The sequence below is a fragment of the Vigna unguiculata genome, chromosome 10 (assembly GCF_037176805.1).
Source record: "Vigna unguiculata cultivar grain cowpea cultivar isolate G323 ecotype 2 chromosome 10, ASM3717680v1, whole genome shotgun sequence".
NCBI lineage: Eukaryota > Viridiplantae > Streptophyta > Magnoliopsida > Fabales > Fabaceae > Vigna > Vigna unguiculata.
Window position 1 is genome coordinate 38,334,417 of NC_140801.1, and position 24,740 is coordinate 38,359,156.

Below are 24,740 nucleotides of genomic sequence, written 5' to 3' on the forward strand. Positions count from 1 at the left end.
AACACAATTCTCTCTATCTCCTCAAATTCATCCGGTCATTCTACTTCAAATTCACTTCCCAATCCAAACACACCCTTAGTGACAAAATTAGAAAAGAAGGTGAGAGGGGTTGTGAGTTCAACTTTCTACACTAATAAAAAAACTAACATCTAACAATGACGATCAAAACAAAAAATTAGTCAACATTAAGATGATGTCGATTAGTTTTAAATTTTTTAAAAGGTAAAAAATAAATATTAAAAATAAAAAATTTTAATGTCAATATGATCGACTGTATCTAGAGATGGCAAATAAACTCGTCCCCGTGGGTATTGCCCGAACCCGTTCCCCTTTTTGATGGGGAATCCGCTTTGATTGGGTATAGGTATGAGTATGGAGAATCTCCGACTTTATCAATTGGGTATGGGGATGGGTATGGGGATGTACATTTCCGCCATATCTCTGTTTCCGTTTAAATTATGAAAATATTCATAATTAATTAAGTAACCATATATATATATATATATATATATATATATATATATATACACACACACATATGTACTTTCTATTTTTTATTTCTTCTAATTATTTGGCTTGTCATCAAACACATTCGCATCTCCAATATATTTTTTATCTTATCATAACATTTATGTAATTATGTTAACATGTGTGTGTGTAATTATGTTAACATTTATGTAATTATGTTAACATGTGTGTGTATGTTATCTTCAGGGATCCGAATTCTGAACTTGGGTTTTTTTTTAAAAAAAAAAATTAGAATAAATTTTTTAAAATTTTTGTAATAAAATAGATATAAGATTTATTTTTTATCTTTTATCTTATGTAAAAATTTTATCTTAAAGGTTAAATATATATTTTTTAGAAATAGATATAGAATTATATTTTTAGTTATTTTAGGTATTATTTGAAAGAAAAAAAATAATAAATAATATTTTTTTATTTTTAAATTTGTGGATTTAAAAATAGATTTTATATTGTGTAGTAAGTTATTTTTATGTGCAATTTGAAAATATAAAAATCAATTTAATTTAATTTAATTTTTTTTATAATTTGTGTAATATTAATTATTTTTAATAGATGTTTATAAATATCAAAATTACAGTTATCTTTTAATTTTTGATAATTTTAAAAAATTGTATATTATAAACATTGAAAATTTGTTAAAAATATTTTAAAAATGATGGAAATAACTAAAATAATTTAAAAGCATTTCATTATTGTATTTTAAATAATTTTGTTATTTGTTTTTGGTTTATATAAAATAAGTAACAATAAAAGATAATAAGAAAAGATGTATCATTGAATTGAATCAAGTACAAGTTTATTGAACACAATTAAAAGTACAACATAAACTAAGTGGTTTGATGTGAATCATCTAAGTGCAGGGTTATTAGGACAATGATTTCTTGTGTGTCATTCAGTTCTACAAAAGGAACACTTTTTTGATTGTCTTCCTTCCTTAATGTCCATCTCAGTCCTAATTGTACTTGATTTAGGACGACCCCTCTCGCTCCTTTTTGTGGTAGGATGAGGCCAAACCTGTGGCCCTTGGTATGGTGGCTAATATTCTTCATGTCTTAACTCGCCAAATAAATTGTCATATACTTTCATGATGACATCCAGCCTATAATGGGGACTGAAGTCGTGATGTGCATGCTTGCAAGCTGCAATAACATGTGAACATGGTAGATGTATTTTTTGAAACTTTCCACAATCGCACCACCTTTCATCTAATCTAACCACAAATTTTCCTACAGGATGTACTTCTCTGGGATTGGCCTCACTTACACCTTCTAATTATGAAAAGACTTGTCAACTTTATTGGGAGGTGCTAAGGCTGATATTTAATTCAGAAATTTACTCTTACCTTGCAATTTGGACAAGACTTGTCAATGATATTGGGATAGTGTGCGAATAAAGATACATAATTTTACCACTTCATAAAGGGTTATATGAACGGTGGACCTTTTTGAAATTGTGCTAATACTGATATTGTTTGTAAGTGAGGAGTACATAGGTAGTAAGTGGGGAGTTGTGATGACTATTTTGGTCTTCACTCCTCACACTAACCTTAACATAATACAAATTCATTTCCATGACCATGACATTAAATGTTGGGTAATGTGGCCACAGGGTTTTTTAGAATTTTCGAGTCACACTATCTTCGAAATTGAGGAGTGAAGAACAATGAAGTGGGAAGTTATGTTGGATATTTTGGTCATTAGTACCTGTTTTTGTTTCATATTTTCAGTTACTGCAACCGATAATAAAAAAATTTACAATAACTCCCCATTTAATCTGACACGGCTCCCCACATACCATTTACGTTACTTATAGGATAATTTGTAATGTTCACCATCCAAATAAGCTACAATTAAATTTGGTCGTCATGGAAATAATTTACTTTTGTTGTTCATAACTCAATATCAAAATGTCCATCGTAACTCCCCACTTAATCCATCATTAGTCCCTACCTACCTCATTCATTAGTTATGAGACATTTTTCCATTATCCCCATCCAATTAACATTTAGTAGTCTTGGAAATATTATTGTGTTATCATATGATTACAATGAACATTTTTCTCTTGACTCTCAAGTTTTATATTTTCCATTTTTATACTTTCCATTGAATTACTACAACTGATGTTAAAAATAATAAGAATAACTCACAACTTAATCTAACAAGACTCCTCACATACCTCATACATACTTTAAGGGACATCTTTTCATTACACCGTCCAAAAAAGCTACTTTTCAATTTCGTGGTAATGAAAATAGTTTTTTTCTATGATACAATGACAACGAACATTTTGTCTTAACATTCAAGTTTCATATTTTACATTAACAAAACTGTTAGCGATGTTCATAATATTAAGAAAAACTCCTCACTTATTCCAGCATTACTCCCCACATATAGAACCCACAATAAAATGAAAGTTCACGAAGGAAAGATTCCAAACATAGCACCAAATTACTCCTATTAAAAAAAATCAATACTACACAAATTATTAAAAGAAATTAAATTAAATTGACGTTTATATTTTCAAATTACACATAAAAAACTTACTACACAATACAAAAATTTATTTTTAAATCAACAAATTCAAAAAGAAAAAAATATTATTTTTTTTCTTTCAAATAATATCTAAAATAACTAAAAACACAATACTACATCTATTTTAAAAAAAAATATTTAACCTTTAATGTAACATTTTTTACAAAAAAAAAAACAAAAAATAACTCATATATATTTTATTAAAAAAGTTTAAAAATATTAATTTTAATTTATTTACAAAAAAAAAAATAACAAGTTCAGAATTCGGATCCTGCAACCGAATTCTGACTTGGAATAAAAAAAAAAAAAAAAGCATCATAAATTGAAATTCGGCCGCCAGAGGACTGAATTCTCAACTGAAAAAAAAATCATGTCATCTATATAAATTTAAACTACAGTATGCTATTTAAGTAAAAAACTGGTCAACCGTGCTTTTTGGGAAAAAAAAATCTATATTTTTACGGTCTCTCTTCAATTTCACTTTACCTTTTCGACTTTGAGCTTTCCCTCTTCGATATCACTTTCCCTTTTCAAAAGTTCCGCTTCCATCCTCCATGCCCTTTTTGAATTTGTGCTTCCATCTAGCATGCACCTTGTCGCTGCTGAGGTGTGAGGTCCAATGTATCAATAATGTAAGCAATTTAGCATAACCCTTACGTATCTCTCGTAATTTGAGAAACCCTCTTGTGCATTGAAGGTTTCTGCATCGGGGCTGAAGTTTGTCATCATTGGGAGGAGGCGAACATGCAACATGCAAGCCACGATGCCTTAGCAGATCCACGAGATTAAGGATTTCTGATAGCACGGAGGAATGATGCAACGTTGATGAAAATCGAGAGGGGCAGAGATGTTCTTAAGTTCAAGGTTTGATGCTCCAAGTATTTGTACACGCTTTGTTAAGTAAAAGACCTGTAAAGGTGCTCAATGCGACACCATTAATTTATCTTTTTATCCCTTCATGTTCTTGATTTGTAGCTTGGTTTTTACGTACTAGTAATTTTTACGCAGTGATGGTCTGGCAGAAGATTTTTTTTCTCAATTTTAGTATTTTACACTTATTCAATTTTAATTTGCTTTCTAATGTTGTAAGGCCGATTTGATTTTTTTTTTCTTTTTGAATTGTTGTTTTTGAGTTTAAATCCAGTTTTAACTAACTCTGGTGTTGCCATCGTAGCTATTGTTTATATTTGTATGGTAGTTATATAATTGTTGTATTTAATTTTAAGGTTTAATTATGCTCTTTATTTTCATTATTTTTTTAAAATATCGATTTAATTCCTCTATTTTTATATATATTAATTAGGTCTCATTTTCGAAAAATAGTTATTTTCGTTAAGTTGGCTTAAACAATATTAAGAGAACAGTAACATTAAGAGAACAGTGACTTGACTTAAACAATATTAAGAGAACAGTAACATTAAGAGAACAGTGACTTGACATGTTTATGTCTGCATGAATAGTGACAAAGAATTTACTAAAACAAATTACTGACATGGAAAATTAAATTTTAATAATTAAACCTAATTTTATATTTAGGATTTTTTCAAGAACACAAATTAGGTACGAATATGTGAATTTGGGATTTTTTAGTTAAAGAAAATGGGGTCTCAAGAGTGATACAAGATTGAGCGGATAGGTGAAGGGGAAGGAATTTGAATGCCAGATGGGTGAAATATTCTTGATGCCATTTAAACCCAAATCATTCAAAGATACCTCTCCAAAGGAAGACACATCTCATTCATAAGAATAGTGACTTTAAGTAAATTAGTGTTATCCGCCACGTCTCTATTCTTCATATCACTTTTCAAAATGTCATCTCCTGTAAGGAAATAAATAGTTAAAATACAGAGACTTTTTATGGGGATGGAGCCATGAGGGTAGAAAGATTGTATGGATAAAATAGAAATCCATATCTAAGCCCAAGGAAAAGGGATGATTAGGAATAAAAGACTTGGGAATATTTAATAATTTATAGGCAAGTGGATATGGAGACTAGGTGATAGCCTCCTCCTCAAGCTAGGTTGGGCCAAAGCTTGAAATGGTGATTATGATGGATGGTGGATGTGCGAAAGCTTGGTGTTGAGAGAAAATGGATCTCGGTTCGTGGTACTAAGAAAGGTTAGGCCAACTCTAGAGAAAGGGGTGCTATAGAGACCTCTTGGGATGCTCTAACAAGTAACTAAGATAAGAAGTATGACTTAAATTTGAATTTGGCAGCATAACATTAATATTTTCAAAGTGAGAAATACATGAGGGGCACACTTCTATTTATAAACTATAAGGTGTCTACAAAATGGTCCAAACACTAAAATGCTAACATGTATCAAAATCCAAAAAATGCTATCTTGGTGAAGGAGAGCTTGACATGTGACAATCCTCACTCTCACAAAATGAACCACTCATATGTTGCCATGTGGAAAGCTACTTTATTAAAAGTCTCTCCTAAAGGACAATGACACATGGCCACTACCTTTGTAAGAGAACTCTCCATTAAGGGGTGAAGGAGAGCTTGACATGTGGCCATCATCACTCTCACAAAACAAACCATTAATGTGTTGCTAAGTGGAAAGCTATTTTATGAAAAACCTCTCATATAAGATAATGACACATGACCACTTTCTCTATAAGAGAACTATCTATGAAAAGCCTCTTATATAAGATAATGTTTGAGAATTTGTGTCCTCCTTTATATTTGCTGGATATGGTGCTTTATGTTGATTCATTGGCAAAGTTTGAGAATTTGTGTCCTCCTTTACAGGGTTTCATATGTTTGAGATTATGAATATAACAAATTTGGATGTGTGGTCAGCATATAATAGTAGTTGGATACCATTTTCATTGGTTAGTCTCTCTTCCAAGGCAACTTGTGTGCATTGTATCCAAATCATGAGCATGAGCAGAGTCTTTTGAGGTTAGACTAGGTACAATCTTATTTGCAGCCCTCAGATTTATGCCTTTCTTATGGTTTAACTATGCCTATATGATAGAGTTGTCTAGTAGGATTCGGGTAACATAGGTTTCAAATGTGCTCTATATTGGGTGGTTGGGCTAATTAATGTTGAGGAAAATTGGTGTTAAGAGTTTATGATGCAGCAACATTTGGAGGAATAACTTAAGCCCTATAACAATATGATGCGAATGAAGATTAGGTGTAGGAGTATTGGTGTGACCTTTAAAGATGTAGACAAATATATAAGGGTGTCATGGAAAACAGAGGAAAATATTGTGGTCGCACTTTGTGGCTGGTATGTTAGCAAGTACACAAGTGATCTGGTTTTGAAATGGCACTTGGATAAAGACATGAAGCAGGGAGAGTGAGGCATACCTTCAAAGGAAGATGAAATACTCAACCACAACAATTGTCCAATGCTGGTTTTTCAGAGAAAGATGCAGTCGCTTAAAGTAACTAAAAAAAGTTGGAATAAAACGGCTTTTGGCAATGTTGATAATATGGTCGTGGAGAAGCAACAAATCCTCCCTTCTATTCAAAGTCAGATTGAGGCTGCTAATGTTTATGAGTTGGATTCTTTGCTAATTAAGGAAACTCAGATCATGAAACCTTAATTTTGCATTAGATTGTCAGGTGTTTTTCGGAAAGAAAAAGTTAAGATGAATTGGTTTCAGGATGGGAACCAAAGTACTGTTTTCTTTGTGTAAAAGATACATAGCGCTAGTTGTATACACAAACTCGTTGTTAATGAACACATTCTTTAATATACGAAACAAATAGAGGAACATGTTTTAGCCTTTTACACAGATCTATATTCCGAAAATAATCATAGGAGTGGTTCTCTTTCTGAGATGATTAATTTCGTTTCCACACATTCCATCTTTAGTGACTGCTAAGGAAAATGATATATTGATAGAAACCCATGATAAGGTAGAAATAAAAAATAAAATGTTGGTTTGATAAGTTCAACTCCCAACTAACACTTGGGAGATGTAAGGTTGATGTGATGAATTTGGAAGAAAGAGTGAGAGAAGTTGTAGATTTAACTTTCCTACTAAAAAATACTAATAACTAACATTGTCGATAGAAAAAAATATTGCAAGCTAAAAAGTCATTGAATATATATTCCTACATGGACTTAAGGGATTATCACATAATCTTTTTCCTTTTTATCATTCAAGTCGAATATGTTTGGAAGATGCAAATAATTATTCAATGCTGTCAGCGATAGTGTTTCTGAGATTCTTCTCTTTCTTTGCCTTTTGTTCATTACCTTCACCATTATCTTTAGCTATTAATTAAGAGAACAAATATAACCCTAATGAAGTATCTAGCAGAAACTACTATTCTAAGTTTTAGCAGCCACCCTTCGCTTCTACAACCACAGAACTTCATCGAAATGTATCTAATAATAATAATCAACTAACCAAGTGATTTTGCTTATACTAAGTACTACCAAATTGATTTCCACTTTCTTGCTTTACAAGCTCCATGACTATTATTCCCAATGAGAGTAAAAATATAAACTAAAAGAGACAAAAACAGAACTACATATTCCGAACGAATCCTTAAAGAAAATGATGGTGTATATAAGATACACAGTTATAATTACAATCACTGTCATATGTTGACAAGAAATTTAAGAGAAAAGTAAAATAGAAACTAATTAAAAGAACCGGTTTATAACACAATTGTTGTTTTATTTTGCATAAACGAGGACATTTAACTATAGGTATCGTCATATATTGAATTCCAATGACAACTCAACAAATCTTCTCTTTTCAATGATGCCTATATATTAATGACAATTCTAGGACTATTGTTAAAAGATCATTTTAACCATTCTTATGTTCTCTTACCCTTGCTTACGGTTTATAATTTAGGAAATATCTGAGTTGATGCACTATATCGACATGTTCTTTTTACAATGGATTACTCTTGTTGCACACCAACTAGGTGTGTATTTTGTAACTAGTACCCCCAATTTTAGGCCACATGCAGCAGTAAAAGGAAAACAAAGAAAGAATTAAAAGCTTCAAATGTATAGAGTGGCTAAGGAAATATGATCCACTCAAATTGAATTCCAAAATACAGCATAAAACTAAGAAACAAGGTAAAATAAACATTGAATTTCATAACTATAAACTTCTACTCAACAGTAGGGCTGGGCAAAAAATCTAATTTTCTTAATTCAATCCACTTTTGCTCCAATCCAATCCATTTATAATCCATTTTATTAAAAATCCAATCCATTTAAAATCCATTTAATGGATCTGGATTTCAATCTAATTTACATTTTATATATCTTATGGATTGGATATCCATTTTATAAATCAAGATTTTTAAATGTGGATAATCCAAAAAATCCAATCCAAATTTTCAATTTAAATTTTAAGTTGGGTTAGATTAAAGGTTGAGATGGATTATGCTAAATTCAGACTTGGACGGGCCTTGCTCGACGACCTATACGGATCGGGCAGGCCCGACGACCATAAGAGGTTAGGCGAGCCTAAAGATATGAACGGACTAGGCGGGCCCAATGACCCGAATGGGCCCAACGATCCGGAAAATTCGAGTGAGCTCGATGACCTGAACGGGGCAGGCAGGCCCAATGACCAGATGAGTCAGGTGGGCCCGAAGACCCGAACGGGCCATACAGGTTCGAAGATCCGAATAGGCCAAGCAGGCCCGATGACCTGAACGGGTCAAGCGGGCTTGAAGAACCGAACGGGTCAGGCGGACCCAAAGACTTGAAAGGGTCACGCGGACCCGAAGACCCGAACGAACCAGGCGGGACCACTGACGAAAACAGGTCAGGCAGCCCAAAGACCCGAACGGGTTAGGCAGGCCCAGAGACCCGAACGGACCCGACGACCCGGACGGGCCCGACGAACCGAACGGGCCCAAAGACCCGAATGGGGCGGACGACCTAGATGGGCCCGACGACCCGGACGAGCCTGACAACCTACACGGGCCTTACGATCTGGATGACACGACGAAACAAAGACTTGGACGGGCATTACGACCTAGACACTCCCTACGACCCGGACGGGCTCGACGACCCAAACGGGCCTGACGACCCAGACATGCCCGATGACCCAGATCGGTCCGATGACCCGGACAGGCCTGACAACCTTGACGTACCCGACGACCCAGACGGGCCCACGACTCGAACGTGCCCGACTACCTGATTGGGCCGGACTGTTTGGACGGGTCTATCTAGGTCGTCTGGCTTGTCTGGCCCATCCGGGTTGTCGGACCCATTCGGGTTGTTCGGCCCGTTCGTGTCGTTGAGCCTGTTCGTGTTGTCGGGCCCGTCCGGGTTGTCTAGCCCGCCCAGGTCGTCGAGCCCGTTCGGGTCGTCGAGCCCATCTGGGTCGTCCGGGTCCTCGGGTCATCCGGGCCTTAATGACACAAGTTTTAAAAAATTCAATTTAAATTTCTTTTATAAAAAATGGATTCTGCATTTTGAACTTGATCCAAATATTTGGATTGGATTTAAATCTTGATCCAAATATTTGGATCTGGATTTTAAAAAAATCCAAACTACTTTTGCTAAAATTATGGATTTAGGTCAAAAATCTAATCCAATTATTTGGATCTAAAATAGATGTAGATTGGATCATTAAAAATCCAATCCATGCCCACCCCTACTCAACAGAAACAAGAAAACGGTGCAAAGAAATAAATTATAAACAAGGATAGGATTTAATTCCATAACTCAAGGGATCATGTCCTGCTGTCAATGAAGAAAAATAACTTAATAGAAATCACACCTTCCCATTTTCTTAATGAATTTATTTAGGGCATTTTCCTTTGGCTCGGCAAGGCTCTATTTCTATGTCATTTGATTCACCATATAAAAGATAAACAGCTGTGTTCTTGACCACCAATCCATGACCAAAAGTCAAAAGTCTCCGGGTCCTAAATTTGATATTATGCCACGCCAATCTTCATCATTAAGGGAATATACTGTGTCATGGTTGTGCATGTGTAGTGTGCACTTTGTGTAATTAGCAATTAAGATACTTGTAACACATTCAGTTGCCACGATTACAGGGATTGATAGATAAACAAAACACAAAATCATTCCCTTGATCTCACAATCCTGAGGCACAGTGAAAGAAACAAAATATCCCTTACCCATATGGGCAAACCAATAAGGATGGTTGTCACCTGGACGAGAGAATTCACAAGACTCACTGCTTGCCAATTCCTATACCATGAAATCAAAGGGTTAGTCATGTATGTAACTTTGCTATTCATTATTTGATCATTCCAATTCACAAATATGGGCATTTTTTATTCAAATTTCAATGTATTACAAAACACAAAAATAAGCTTTTTAATTAAACTACAATGTAATACGCAGTTCAAATTTAACCAAACTGTTAATAGTTTTTGTTGTACATTTTGTTTAATTATTACAAGTCTTTGAACCAAGTGTAGCATGATCGTTTAGCTAGTCAATCATTAAAACCAGGTACTTTTAAATGAAGCATTGCAACTATAGAAACCACAAATGCAAAACAGTGAGTATTGTAGTTTTGTTAGATACTGTATTTGGATCATTTCATGTTGTATTAACTAATGGCCGAAATGAATATGGTGATAATATGTTAACAAAGGTACAGAGATAGAGAAGGAACCTCAGAAACTCTAGTGCTGAGTGTATTGAGGAATTCATTATATCTCCCGACACCAATCAAAGAAAACCTCAAGCGCTGGTTTGAAATTCTTGAGTCTGTAAAATTTATGCCATATTTGAATACAATTGAACCCACTAGCAAAGATAGTTTACTCTCAGTGTCACATTTAACCAAAATACTTCGAAGATTTGCAACGCCGGTATACAATGGCGAAAGCACACGCCAATTAGAATGCTTTATTTTCCACCTATACAGACTTTAAGACAGCGGATTCAATGTTGGTGACATCCAAGATTGAAGGATAATGTGAGAAAATTCAGCTTCAAATCCTTTTGGGAATATATATCCCGTGCTTTGTGAACTTACAATTGAAAAAGGAAGTTATCTAACAACTGTATTTTCTGCAACTAGCATTATCAAGGATTGCATCTGCGCTATATCTTCTTCCAATATGTCAATCTTCAAACAACCAGAAAGGATGAAAGTTGTTAAAGATTTCAACTTGTATACCTCTTTGGGGAGATTGCTTAGACTTGTACAGTCCTTTAAATTTATCAATAGCAGATTGCAGAGATTTCCAATGGATGGGTGTACCTTGCACAAACTTGGGCAATCTTCTAGAATGAGTTGTTCAAGATTTGGTAATCCGGAAAAATCAGGTGTTTCTCTCAAGTACATAGAGTGACTGAGATTAAGAAATTTTAGCCACTGTAAAAGCTACAAAGATTATTGGTAGAAGATTAGAGAAGAAAATAAAACTTTAATTGTTGTAACCAAAACCAATTATATTATTCTTGTTTAATGAACCTATTGAGTTTTAAAAGAAAGGAGCATGAAATATATACCTGGGGTTTTTTCCAAACGAGATGAAGATAACTATGTTTTAAATCAATTGCAATTACACTTTCCATATGAAAGTTGTTTGGAATGTATTTAGAAGGAAACCCCTGCCAACAAATCCATCTCAATTGTTTAGAAAGGTACCCATAATCTCCAGTAAGTTGTACATGTTCCAGTTGTAGCAGTCTTAATCTCTACATTTCCTTGAAAGCATGAGCTTTGAAGATATCTCTACTGGTTGAAAGCAGTTTCAAGGACAATCCCTCAGTAGCTTCTGTTCCCTGTGATGAAAATAACAAATAGAAACAATTGAGAAATCCCTAATATCTGTTGATTAATAATACTTAATATTGAGTCTAATAACAAATGCATTGCCCATGAAAGAAAACACTTTGAGGAGAAATTTCAAAATCATATAAAGAATGTTCTTACAGTATTGCTTGTCAGTATATCTTTTACATCATCATCAAACCATAATCGACTCCTGTTCTCTGGTTCCACTGGCCATCTTTCACGAATAATTTCTCTTCCCATGTCTCGTAGCAAAGGATGCATTCCAAGTTTGTTGTTCCTTTCAACTCTAATGAGAGCCCGCTCTATGAGAACTCTTATTTCAATATCACCTCGTAGTCCACAACCATTTAGTATCTCTGTAACATAGCCTCTTTCTTTACCAATAAAGAAACAACATATATCAAGAAATATATCCTGTTCCACCTCATCACTTAAACCGTCAAAACTTATTCTCAACTTCTCTTGAACTTGTTTATTTGGAATTATTTTTAGTTTTGAAAACACACTTTTCCACTCCTTCTTTTTCCTCTCACTTAAATAAGTACCAAGAACCTCTAGAGCAAGAGGCAGTCCTCGACAATAACCAACTACATTTCTTGCAACATCATTGAAATCTTCTATTGGTTTTTCTTCTTTAAAAGCGTGCCAACTAAAAAGCTCGAAGGACTCATTTTCGTTCATTTCCTCTGTCTTATAAACATAATCTACTTTAAGTCTCTTGAGAAGACCTACATCTCTAGTTGTAATGATTACTACACTTCCTTCACCAAGCCATTCACCATTTCCAAATATGGCTTCTAATTGGTCAAATTCATTTACATCATCAAGCACAATGAGCAGGTGCAACTTTAAGCCATTCACCCTTTTTCGAGAAAGTTCCTTCATGATCGTATTTGTTCCCATCGGAATGTTTTTCAGGTGCAACTTGGATTTTAGGACATCAGAAAGAAGATTTTCTTGCAAATGAATGTGGCTTCTACTTACTCCATCACAAACTTCTCTAATATTTTCAATAAAACTCTTACCAATGAATGTACGATAAATTCGATTGTATACAGATTTGGCTATGGTCGTTTTACCCGATCCTCCCATTCCCCATATCCCTATCATACAGACTTTGGTGAAATGATTTTCAATACGTTCAATCACCTTTTCCACACGGGACTCTAATCCAACAGGAAATTGAGTAATAAACAAGTCTGTATAATCCAGTAATGTTTGAACGCGGTTAACAATTACCTTCACAAGTTCACCATCATGCCTTCAAGATGAATGCCAATGTATTAACAAAATTAAACCACAACTTTAACATATGCTGCATTCAGTCTCAAACGAAAAGAGAACGAAGGATTCATTTGTTTACCTGAAATCTCGGACATCCCAACCAGTGATAACTGCAGCTTTGGCGAGTGCATAGCGCCACCTGGATAATGCATGTTTCAGCTGTTTCTCTGAATAGCTTTCCTGTGCAGCTGCTTCCAACGCTTTTCCAAAATCATATTTAGTACATACATCGAATGGGTCAACATGGTAAAATACGGGCATAACTATTTGGCCGAAAGTTTCGTGGCATTCAATGATTTTTTCAAGCTCTCGAAGACACAGGGCAGATTCAGAGTACGTTTCGGAGAAAACAATTATTGCAATCTTAGAGCAAGCTATTGCTCCCATGTGTTCTTTTAGCTTCATTCTCTCCTGCAGATTCTCCTCGTCAACCAAAGTTTTGACTTGAGCTTGTAAAAGAATATTTTTTAGATGCCAAACAAACTTTCCACTGATTTCCTCTTCCCGAAAGTTGATGAACACGTCGTTTATGAAGTGGGGTTCAGATTTTAAGAACGATGAAGATGAAGATGAAGAAGAAGTAGCAATCTCCATCAAAGGAATTAAAGTCAAGTCTTTTCCAAAGTAAAGCAATAATGGGAAATAGAGATAGTGCTAGTACCTTCTTGTTACGACTTTTAAATTGGTTTTAATTTTTAACAAAGTCTTCGAATTCTGCCATGCTACTCTCTGCAATCTATTATTAATCAGTTAAAAGATGTAACTATAACAATTGTTCGTAAACTTTAGAAAAATGATATATTAACCAAAGTTTTTTAATAAAATTTGACAAACTATTAAATAAGGTAAAAAATTACTATTTTTATTATTTTTTTATTAAAAAATAATAAATAATCTACTTTAATATTTATTAAAAAATTGTTAAATTTGTCGAAACCTCATCTTCCTAAACTTTATCATCTCACTAAGGAATTTCAGAATAAAATACTATATGTTATTAATGTATCAAAATTTAAAATGGAATCACAGAATATAAGTTGTCATAAAACAAAAAAAAGCTTAAATCATTCTATTAGTTCTTATTTTCATAGAAAAATCTTAAGTAGGTCTTTTCTCTTTTTTTTTTTGTCAAAATTAGGTTTTTATTTTAAAAATTCATTGCAATTATGTTCTATGATTACTACACTAGCAACAATAACTATATATTACGTGGTATTTTTGATTTTTTTTAACTTAATTTTTTTTTTAATTTTTTTATTTAGTAGTACACTAATAGAGAAAAGCTTGTTTTAAACTACTTGTCTGACATTTGAAATGGTTGCTGATGATTAGGCCCGTTTGCTTGTTGAAAGTGTTGTTGAACTATTGTTAGGATGTTTCTTGAAGACAGTTGGTGTAGTAAGAGGTAACGCAACTGGTTAGGTGTATAGTCAAAGTGGGAAAGTGCAACCATATATATAGTCCATGTGTGATAGGTTTATATATTTCATCATATATGGTTTATGGTTATAGTCATCTTATAGATTGTGGTTTCATATGGTTATATGACATTAGTCTTTTACACATATAAGACCTTAGACACCACTTTAACTCCAAAACCTTAAGGCAATGTTGTTATGGATATTTATTCTTATATAGTGTTTAACTTTGTCTTTTCTATCCAATGTGAGACTTTTGACTCTTTTTGACTCACACTTGGATTATTCTCAACAATCTCCCCTCAAGGGTGAGTCCCTTGTTTTTTTTTTCATATGATATATTTCCCTTCAGGTGTATATTGAATAACCCCTTTTTGGTTATGGTTATGCGATCAGTCACTCCGAACCATCGGCTACTGAAGAGAATGCTCTCATAGTCAAGAAAAATAGAAGGAACAAATACAACAACACACAGATTTTTCCATCTTGTCCCCATTGTAAGAGAAAAGGTCATCAACCCAACTGGTGTTGGTAGAGGCCAGATGTCAAATGTCACAAATGCGGTCAATTAGGACATGTGGAAAAGGTATGCAAATCTAAAGATTCTCAAGAAGATGTTCTGATTGTGGAGAATAAATCAGATGAAGATAAATCAAAGGAGGATCTAGTTCTTATAACATCATGTGTCACAACCAACGAATCTACAAAAGATTGGATTATAGATAGTGGTTGCACAAACCACATGACTCATGATAGAGAACTTTTCAAGGAGCTCAATAAATCAAATATTTTCAAGGTAATAATTGGGAATGGAGAACAACTTATTGTTAAAGGTACATGAACACACTAGTGCAGGAAGGACTTTTGACAGCGGTTATTTTTGTCATTTTGCCCCGGTTCTAGAACCGAGGCATATTAGGACGAGGCCAAAAAGGTTAGCTTTTTGCCTCGGGTCTCAACCGAAGCAGAAACTCCATATTCTGCCTCGGTTCTGCTAAGAACCGAGGCCATATGTGCTTCTTTGCCCATCTTCTCCACCAGAAACCCTAGGTAGTCACCATGGTTACACCATAACTCCGTCAACCACCACCAGATCTAAAACTCAAAACGAAAGATTCGTAGCCACTGTAGTCTTCTCCTTCATCGTAAGAGCAATTTTTGAATCGTGCAACCACCATGGAACCTCCATGTTCTTCATACACAAAAATGTGAAGATCACACTTGCATAAATGCAAACAAAAATCAACCATATGCAGCAAATCACAAACCCTAAATCGCGTCTCCTCCTCCAAATCGCGAAACCACCTCCTTCGCAATGACAAGTTTCTTCACGCTACTACCACCTACACATCTCGCCACCATCAACGACAGATCTCCATCCACGCACAACACCAATCTACCACGCACATGTAACACAACGAACTGATGCCCACTTCGCGAGCCCCAAATCGCACTTCGCCAAGCCAGAACACGAATGAGCCAAACGTCTAGTAGTTGTGAGTGGTCGGAGTGCAACAACAGCAGTTGAGGTGGGTGGTTGAGAGAGAGAACGCGCACGCGAGGAAGAAGAGGAAAACAAGTGATTCACGATTTTTGAACCCTAATGAACCTTTTGGCCTCGGTTCAATTTTTAACCGAGGCAGAAAACTGGTTTTTGGCAACGGTTCAATTCCACCCGAGGCAAAAAATACTTTTTGGCCTCGGTTCAATTTTAACCGAGGCAAAAAACAATTTTTGGCAGCGGTTCAATTCCAACCGAGGCCAAATGTCACTGCTATAATGGCATTTTTGAAATATTAGCCAACTTTTAGGCTTCGAGTCTTCAAAACCGAGGCATATTAGACCTTTTGGCACCGGTTTTCTAATGAACTGAGGCATAAAAGTTGAAAAAAATTGCAAAATTGCCACCGCACCATTTTATGCTTCGGTTAAGCGACAACCGAGGCCTATAACGCGAGTTAAAAGGCCAAAACTGCACTAGTGACAGTTTTAATTAAAACTCATTCAGGTATAAAATTAATTTTTGATGTCTTATATGTTCCTGAGATTACCCGAAATTTGTTAAGTGTTGCTCAATTGTTAGAGAAAGATTATAAAGTCTCCTTTGAAAATAAAGTATGTGTGATAAAAAATGCTAACAACATAGAGGTATTCAAAGTCCACATGAAAGACAAAAGATTTGCGCTGGATTTTATGAAGGAGGAATTTGCTACAAAGAAAGTGAGTATGAAAGAAGGATCAAAATTAGAAAATAAATATCTTTGGAAGAAAGTAGATGTCCGAGTGAAGAAAGTAGATGGGGGTTCACATTCTAATATTCACAAAAGGTCCAATGCCACTCCAATGAAATCCACACCGGACAAAGAAAAAGAAGATGATGCTAATGTAAGAAGAAATATGAAGGATGATGCCAAATTGAAGAAAGATGTGATGCTATGGAAGAAGAAAATCAAGCCTCAAAAGATGGAGAATCAAATATGAAGATATAAAATTTAAATAAACAGATATTAAGCAAGGAGGAATGTTGAGAATATTACTTAATATCTTTTTTATTTAAATTAGCTTTTAGGAAATATTTCAATTTTAGAGATATGTTTCAGTTTTAGAAATAAGTTATTATTTTAGATTAGGAGTGAGATATTCTAAATATTTTATACTTGATATTTGTTATATTTTGCTCTATATATAGGGTATATCAATAAAATACAAAAAAATGTTCCTCCGTACAACATATCACATATATCTCTCAAATATTTTATATCTCTTATATTTTCAAAAGCCTTAAAAATCCCAACGTGTCTCAGGGTTTGTGGTTTCTGATTCTACTTACTGCCCGTTGGGGTGTATTCCTGATCAAAAGTGGTGCAATAATAGGAGTGATTATGTGTTTTGGGATGAAGTCCATCCCACTGAGGCATGGAACCTACTCAATGCAATCCCAACTTATGATTTTTTCTTTTCTGTAAAAAATTATCAATTTGGACCCTTAGAATTAAAAGCAACAGTTAGCACTAGTTTCCTACTTCGTAGCATTCTGTCCGAGAGAAAAAAGATTGATTACCTAAAGAATTTATGTTGTTGTAACAAGTAAATGTATGCTTTATTATTCGACTTTTTTTTATTGTTTAACACAAGATGCATGACTGATTGAAATTTTGAAATAGAACTTCATTCAATGAGGGATAATAGTCGAATATTCAAGATGAATCATTTATCAAAATACATTGTTTTTATTGTGGTAAACTCTTATCTCTGCCTCTCTGAAAGTCTACTTTCACCATACTTGGTCATTATTCCCATGATTTCTTTGGTTGTAGTTATAAAAGTCATTGATAAGAAATCGATTATGAAAGGTGGTAGATGAATTTTGTTAAAGTTTGGATGATTCGACCATTTTGTCTATTTGTATGTGAAAAATAATAGTTATAATTATGAGATGTTCAGCAACATATCATTAGAGATTACTAGTTTTCTTATTCATTCTCTAGATTTGAATTATCATCAAACAGTAAATGTGTGTATTTGTTTAGTCTAAGATAGTTTCTCAATAACGCTGTATAATATTAGTTTTTTTACTCCTATACTTATGTATTTTTATCAAGTAACATAGTATATTAGTAACATTTGTTAAAATGTTACAGTTTCATTAAATAAATTTGACTAAAGGTATCTAATAATATTTTTATAAATGTTTCAATTGTAAAAATATCACTAATAATTATAATTATTAGTAACATACGGTATAACATGTGGTATAATGTTTTTAAATCATATTAATAACATTTTTTATAATTTAGTAACATTTTATAATTGTTACTAATTATTATACATGTAGCAGTGAAAAATACATCTTCACTTCCTTTCCATTCCTTTATCATTTCTTTTCAACTCTTCAAAACATAATATTACCTTTAAAAACTACAAATTAGGAGTGTTTTGTCGAAATCGTATACAATTAAAAATATTGATATAAAATGGACCCAATCACTATAAAATATTGGAAAGTTATAAAAATTATACCCGCATCAGTTTATCAACTCCACGCAATCAAGCTTAAAAGTGATGAAATACTTTGTTTAGAAAATTAGAAACTAAACTAATGGAATTCTCCAAACGAATAAAAGTAAATTAATCATATAGCAAACTCCATTTTTTTTACGTGGAGTTAGTATATAATTTTGTTTAGTAAATATATGAAAGAAGTTGGTCTTGTACACCTGATTTTATTACAACCACAATTAATATTATTACACATAAAAATAAGAGAATGAGCAACTAGAATGGCAGTATAATAAACAACTCAACCACCGCCAAAAAGATATAATATGAAAAGTGAGAGACAGAGCAATATAAACATTTAATTTCTTAACTATAGCAATCAAGGACACAAGGATTAATTCCATAACTAAAGGGATCCTGCTGTTCCAAAGAAGATAATGCCTTACCAGAAGTCACATATTACAATTTTATTTATGAATATGAATGAAACTATTTTTTTTTTTTCGCCAATGTTCTCTTTCCAAGTCATTTTCAGTCACCGTATATCAAATAGACTGCTGTGTTCTAGAACACCAATCCATGACCAAAACTCACAAAAAACTCCACCTTGTCTCCAGACTCTAAATTTGACATTATGCCATGCCAATCTTCATCATTAAAGGACATTACTCTGCCATGGTTGTGTATATGGCATGTGCACTTTGTGTAATTAACAATTTACACACTTCTAAGGCATTCAGTTGCCACCATTTCAGGGGTTGATAAATAAACAACACACAAAGCTATTCCCTTCATGTCACAATCCTTAGGCATAGTGAAAGAAACAGAATTTCCATCACCAATATGGCTCAGCCAATAAGGATGGTTGTCACCTGGAAGAGGAACATCACAACACTCACTCCTTGCGAATCCCTGTACCAGCAGATCAAAGTCTTAGTCATGTATGTAATTTTTCTACTCAAATAATCACCAACGATAACTATTTTATCATTCCAAATTACAAATATGGGCATTTAGTTCAATTTATAGTGTAATACACAGATCAAATATAAAACCAAATTGTTAATGGTTTTGTTGTGCATCTCTGTTTTAAATATTAGAGGTCTTTCACTTTATATCTTTACTATCAACGGGAATCCAACAAAACGAACCAAGTACAACATCATCGTTTGGGTTGTCTATCATTAAAATTAGATACTTTTAAATGAAGCTTTCAGGCTATAGAAACCACACAAAAGTCAGAGGTAGAGAAGGAACCTTAGAAACATTATCGTTGAGAGTGTTGAAGAATTCATTGCAACTTCCAACACCGATCAAAGAGAAACTCAAATGATGATTTGAAATTCCTGATTCTATAAAATTTGCACCGTATTCGACAAGAATTTTGTTTAGTTGCATAGATAGTTGAAGCTCCGTGTCACATTGAACCAACATACTTCGAAGATTTGTGAGGCAGCTATGCAATGGCGCAAGTTCTCCCCAATTATCATTGTTCGTATCAAGGCACAATGGACTAATATAAGATTGGGAATTCATTGTTGGGGACATCCAAGACCGAATGATAGAAGCAAAAATATTACGTGAGAATCCTTCAAATCCATGCAGGGATATATATGCCATGTGTTTTGAGCTTACAATTGAACAAGGCACTTGTTTCACAACAGTATTTTCAGAAATTAGTGTTGTCAAGGATTCCATCTGCATTATATCTTCCTTCACTATGTCAATCTTGAAACAACCAGAGAGGATGAAAGTTTTTAAAGATTTCAATTTATATACCTCTTTGGGGAGACTGGTTAGACTTGTGCAGTCCCTCAAATTAATCAGTAGTAGATTACAGAGATCTCCAATGGATGGGTGTACCTTGCACAAACTTGGGCAATCTTTTAGAATAAGTTGTTCAAGACTTGGTAGTCCTGAAAAATCAGGTGTTTCTCTCAAGTACTTGGAGTGACTAAGATTAAGGAATTTTAACCCCTCTAAAACCTACAAAGATGGTTTTTTGAGAAAAGATTAGAGAAATAAAATAGAAAAATGCAGTAGTTATAACAAGAACCAATTACACTATATCTATGTTGATTAAGTCATGGGTTCTAAACGGAAAAACTATGTAATAAATACCCGGGGTTGTTTCCAGACGAGTTGAAGATGACTATGTTTTAAATCAATTGCAATTACATTTTCCATACGAAAGTTGTTTGGAATGTATTGTGAAGGAAACCCTTGCCAACAAATCCATCTCAGTTGTTTAGAAAGGTACCCATAGTCTCCAACAAGTTGTACATGATCCAGTTGTAGCAGTCTCAATCTCTTCATTTTCTTGAAAGCATGAGCTTTGAAGCAATCTCTGCTTGTTGAATGCAATTTCAGGGACAATCCTTCAGTCGCTTTTGACCCCTGTAAAATTGGGAAATCTCTCAATATTTGTTGATCAATCATACTTGGTCCTGAGTCTAACAAGTTAACAACACATGCGTTGCATTGAAAAAGAAAACACTTTCCAAAGAAGTTTATAAATCATATATATAAAGAGTGTTCTTACAGTTTTATTTTGCAGTACATATTTTACATCCTCATGAAACCATAATCGACTCCTTTTCCCCGGTTCCTTTGGCCATCTTCGACGAATAATATCTCTTCCCATATCCCGTAACAAAGGATGCATTTCAAGTTTATTGTTCCTTTCAACTTTTATAAGACCACGTTCTATGAGAATTGTCATTCCAATATCAGCATGTAGTCCACAGCCATTTAGTATCTCTGTGACATAGCCTCTATCTTTACCAATAAAGAAACAACATACATCAAGAAATATATCCTTTAAAATGTCATCACATAAAGCATCAAAACCTTTTTCCAAATTTCCTAGAATGCGTTCATCAGGAAATATTTGTAGCTTTAAAACACTTTCCCACATTTCCAATGTCTTATCGTATAAATGGGAACCAAGGACCACAATAGCTAGTGGTAGTCCTCCACAATAAGTAACTATGTTTCTGGCAAGTTCACTGAAGTCTTCACTTGGTTTTGCATCTCTAAATGCATGCCAACATAAAAGCTCAAGGGAATCATTTTCGTTCATCACATCCATTTTATACACAAAATCAACTTTGAGTTGGTTCAGTACTCGAACATCTCTAGTGGTAATGATTATCACAGTTCCTTGACCAAACCATCCACGATTCCCGCATAGGTTTTCTAAATGGCAAAACTCATTCGCATCATCAAGCACAATGAGCAACCTTTTTTTAGAAAGTTCATTCTCGATGATACTTCTTCCCATCCCAATGGTTTTAACCTCAAACTTGGATTTAAGAACCTCATAAAGAAATTTTTCTTGGAAATCAACATGCCCATTTACTTGATTCCTAACTTCAATATTTTCAATAAAACTCTTACCAATAAATGGATGATAAATTTGATTGTAGATGGCTTTGGCTAAGGTAGTTTTACCTGATCCTCCCATTCCCCATATCCCTATCATGCACACTTTGGTGGAATGATTTTCAATACATCCAATCACCTTTTCCACACGGGACTCTAATCCAACAGGAAATTGGGTAATAAACAAGTCTTTATAGTCCAATAATGCCTGAACGCGGCTAACAATTTCCTCCACAAGTTCAGCATCATGCCTTCAAAATGAATTTCAATGTATTACGAAAATTAAATCAAACCTTAACATATGCTTCATTCAATCTAAAAAAACGAATCAAAGAACGAAGTTCATTTCTCTACCTGAAATCTCTGACTTCCCAACCAGTAATACTTGCAGCTATGGTGAGTGCACGGCTCCAACTCGATAATGCATGTTCTAGTTGTTTTCCTGAATAGCTTTTGTGTACAGTTTCTTCCAACGATTTTCCAAAGTCATTTTGATGATAAATTACATCGAATGGATAAATCTCGTAAAATACTGGCAGAACTATTTGGCCAAAAGTTTCCCGGCATTCGATGATTTTTTCAAGCTCTCGAAGACAACAGGTAGATTCAGTGTATGTTTTGGAGAAAACGATTATTGCAATCTTAGAGGCTGCTATTGCTCGCATGTGCTCTTCCAGCGTAATTCCCTCCTGCAGGTTCTCCTCGTTAATCAATGTTTTGACTTGAGCTTGTAAAAGAACAGAATGAAGATGAGAAACGAATTTTCTCGGGATGTCTTCTCCCCAAAAGTTGATGAACACATCATATATGAAATGGGGTTCCGATTTTAGGAAGAATGAAGATGATGAAGAAGCCAACTCCATCAAATAATTGAAGTGAGTAAAACAGTCTATGGACTTATCATCATTTCGAAGAGTATCATAAGAAATTTTAGGACGAAATATATATATTATATAAAAGTTTATACGTGAAAATTTAAAGGATAATGTAAAATAAATATTATATTCAAAAATCCAGGTTACTGCTGCAAAGATTAATATTTTTTACATGTAATCTCGAAGTCGGTTATGACAGACCCATATAAGTTTTATATATTTGCTCGTGAACCCAGCTCAGCGTGCATACTTCACGTTAAACCTTTAGAAAGGCACTTTAAGGGGTGCATTATTGATCAATTAGATTTCAGAATTCAAGTCAAAAGACTTTTTTATAGAAACTATCGCGGAATGTTTTTAAAGATCAAAATAGTTGGTGAAGAAGTAACAGATTGTGTATTATATTTAAGGTTAAATTATATCTTTGGTTTCTATTTTCTTAGCAAAATGTTAATTTGGTCCTTCTATTTTTTTTAACTCAATTTGATTTTTATTTTGGGAAATTTGATACAATCAAGTTGTTTCCATTAGTGGTGTAATAACGGCCTTAAATGGGGTGTCACGTGTCAGTTTCTAGATTTTTTGAATTTTTTATTAATTTTTTTTGAATTATTTAATTTTTTTTGAATTATTTTTTAATTTTTAAAAAAATTTAAAAATTGTCCAAGTGTCAAGCTGACATCGTGCCATGTGACAATGATAGTGTCACGTGTTACTATTATACCAGGTGTCATTTTCTCTTTCTCAATTTGGTCCCTCTATTTTAATTTCGTCTCAATTTAATCCCAATTTTTGTTAAAATTGTATAATTTCGTCCCCATCCAAATTGAAACAAAAATTAATTTTTATATAAATGTTATACAAATATTTTTATTAAATTTGATTTTTTTTATACAAATTGATATTTTTATTATATATTTTTAACAAAATTAAGTTTATTTAAATTTGTTTCACATTCAATTTTACTTGAAATTATTTTTCAATTTTTAATTTATTTGTTTTTGATTGTTACATAAACTAGTTAATTTTTTAAAATTTATATAATTGTTATTTTACACCAACTAAAACATTTATATAGAAATTATTGAATTTTACACATTTAAAAATATGTAATTATTTAAAATATAAATTCAAATAAAAAACAATATTAAAGTATGATGTAATAAAACATCAATATAAGTTATGAATTTTTTTTGTTATTAGCATTATTTTCTATTAACAACTTTAAAACAATTTTAAATAAAGTTTAATGTAAAATATAAATTAAAATAAACTTAATCTTGTTAAAAATATTTACTTGAAAATATCAATTTTGATAGAAATATTTGTGTACATTTATATAGAAATTAAATTTGGTTTCAATTTGGAGAGGGACAAAATTGCACAATTTTAACAAAAATTAGGACTAAATTGAGACAAAAATTAAAATACTAGTACCAAATTGATAATAGGGAAATGACATCTAGCATAATAGTGACATGTGGCACTGTCACTGCCACGTGGCACGATGTTAGCTTGACACGTGACAAATTTTTAAAACTTTTAAAAAATTTCAAAAAATTCAGGAACTAACACATGACACCCCATTTAACACTGTCACTACACCACTAACGGAAAGGACTTGATTGCATCAAATTTCCCAAAATAGGGAACAAATTGAGATAAAAAAAAATAAAAGGACCAAATTGATATTTTGCTACGAAAATAGGGACCAAAGATATACTTTAACCTATATTTAAAGAAACCAGGTTAGTCTGCAAGATTAATATTTGTTATATATATGTTTTATATTTTTTCTCCTGAACCTAGCTTAGTGTCCATAATTTTCTTTAAAGAAGCCTTCACGTTAAACTTTTAGAAAAACAAGTGTCTTTCTTTCTCTTTTTGATTAAAGTGAAGTGCTTGGCTCAAGATTATGGCTATGAAATTATTCTAGAAAGTATATTTGTACCTAATTTCCTATTAGATGATATCTTGAAATCTTGCAC

General features: G+C 33.3%; 1 protein-coding gene, 1 long non-coding RNA gene and 1 pseudogene across 3 annotated transcripts; 1 reads left to right on the top strand and 2 right to left on the bottom strand.

Moving 5' to 3' along the window:
* Nucleotides 1–3,537: 3,537 nt before the first annotated feature.
* On the top strand, nucleotides 3,538–4,128 carry LOC114167469 (uncharacterized). Its single transcript, XR_003600229.2, has 2 exons — nucleotides 3,538–3,691; nucleotides 3,757–4,128. It is a non-coding gene; the product is annotated as an uncharacterized LOC114167469 (long non-coding RNA).
* Nucleotides 4,129–9,769: 5,641 nt separating this feature from the next.
* LOC146882534 (disease resistance protein RPV1-like) lies at nucleotides 9,770–13,700 on the bottom strand (annotated as a pseudogene). The gene is made up of 5 exons (XR_014984944.1): nucleotides 13,156–13,700; nucleotides 11,931–13,053; nucleotides 11,504–11,779; nucleotides 10,659–11,375; nucleotides 9,770–10,225 (listed from the first exon to the last, which is right to left on the bottom strand). The product of XR_014984944.1 is annotated as a disease resistance protein RPV1-like (transcript).
* A 5,144-nt stretch (nucleotides 13,701–18,844) lies between these two features.
* LOC146882535 (disease resistance protein RUN1-like) lies at nucleotides 18,845–22,800 on the bottom strand. Its single transcript, XM_085667842.1, has 5 exons — nucleotides 22,232–22,800; nucleotides 21,036–22,128; nucleotides 20,615–20,890; nucleotides 19,751–20,479; nucleotides 18,845–19,405 (listed from the first exon to the last, which is right to left on the bottom strand). The coding sequence occupies exons 1-5, from the start codon at nucleotides 22,738–22,740 to the stop codon at nucleotides 19,211–19,213; spliced, it is 2,802 nt and encodes a 933-aa protein (XP_085523968.1). The 5' UTR covers nucleotides 22,741–22,800; the 3' UTR covers nucleotides 18,845–19,210.
* Between the last annotated feature and the right edge of the window lie 1,940 nt (nucleotides 22,801–24,740).

Excerpts from the sequence above, each read along its gene's own strand:
- LOC146882535 (XM_085667842.1), bottom strand. The coding sequence starts at position 22,740 with ATGGAGTTGGCTTCTTCATCATCTTCATTCTTCCTAAAATCGGAACCC. Across the intron at positions 20,480-20,614 it reads TCGTCTGGAAACAACCCCGG|GTTTTAGAGGGGTTAAAATT; the intron begins GTATTTATTACA and ends CCATCTTTGTAG. Across the intron at positions 19,406-19,750 it reads TCAACGATAATGTTTCTAAG|GGATTCGCAAGGAGTGAGTG; the intron begins GTTCCTTCTCTA and ends CTGCTGGTACAG.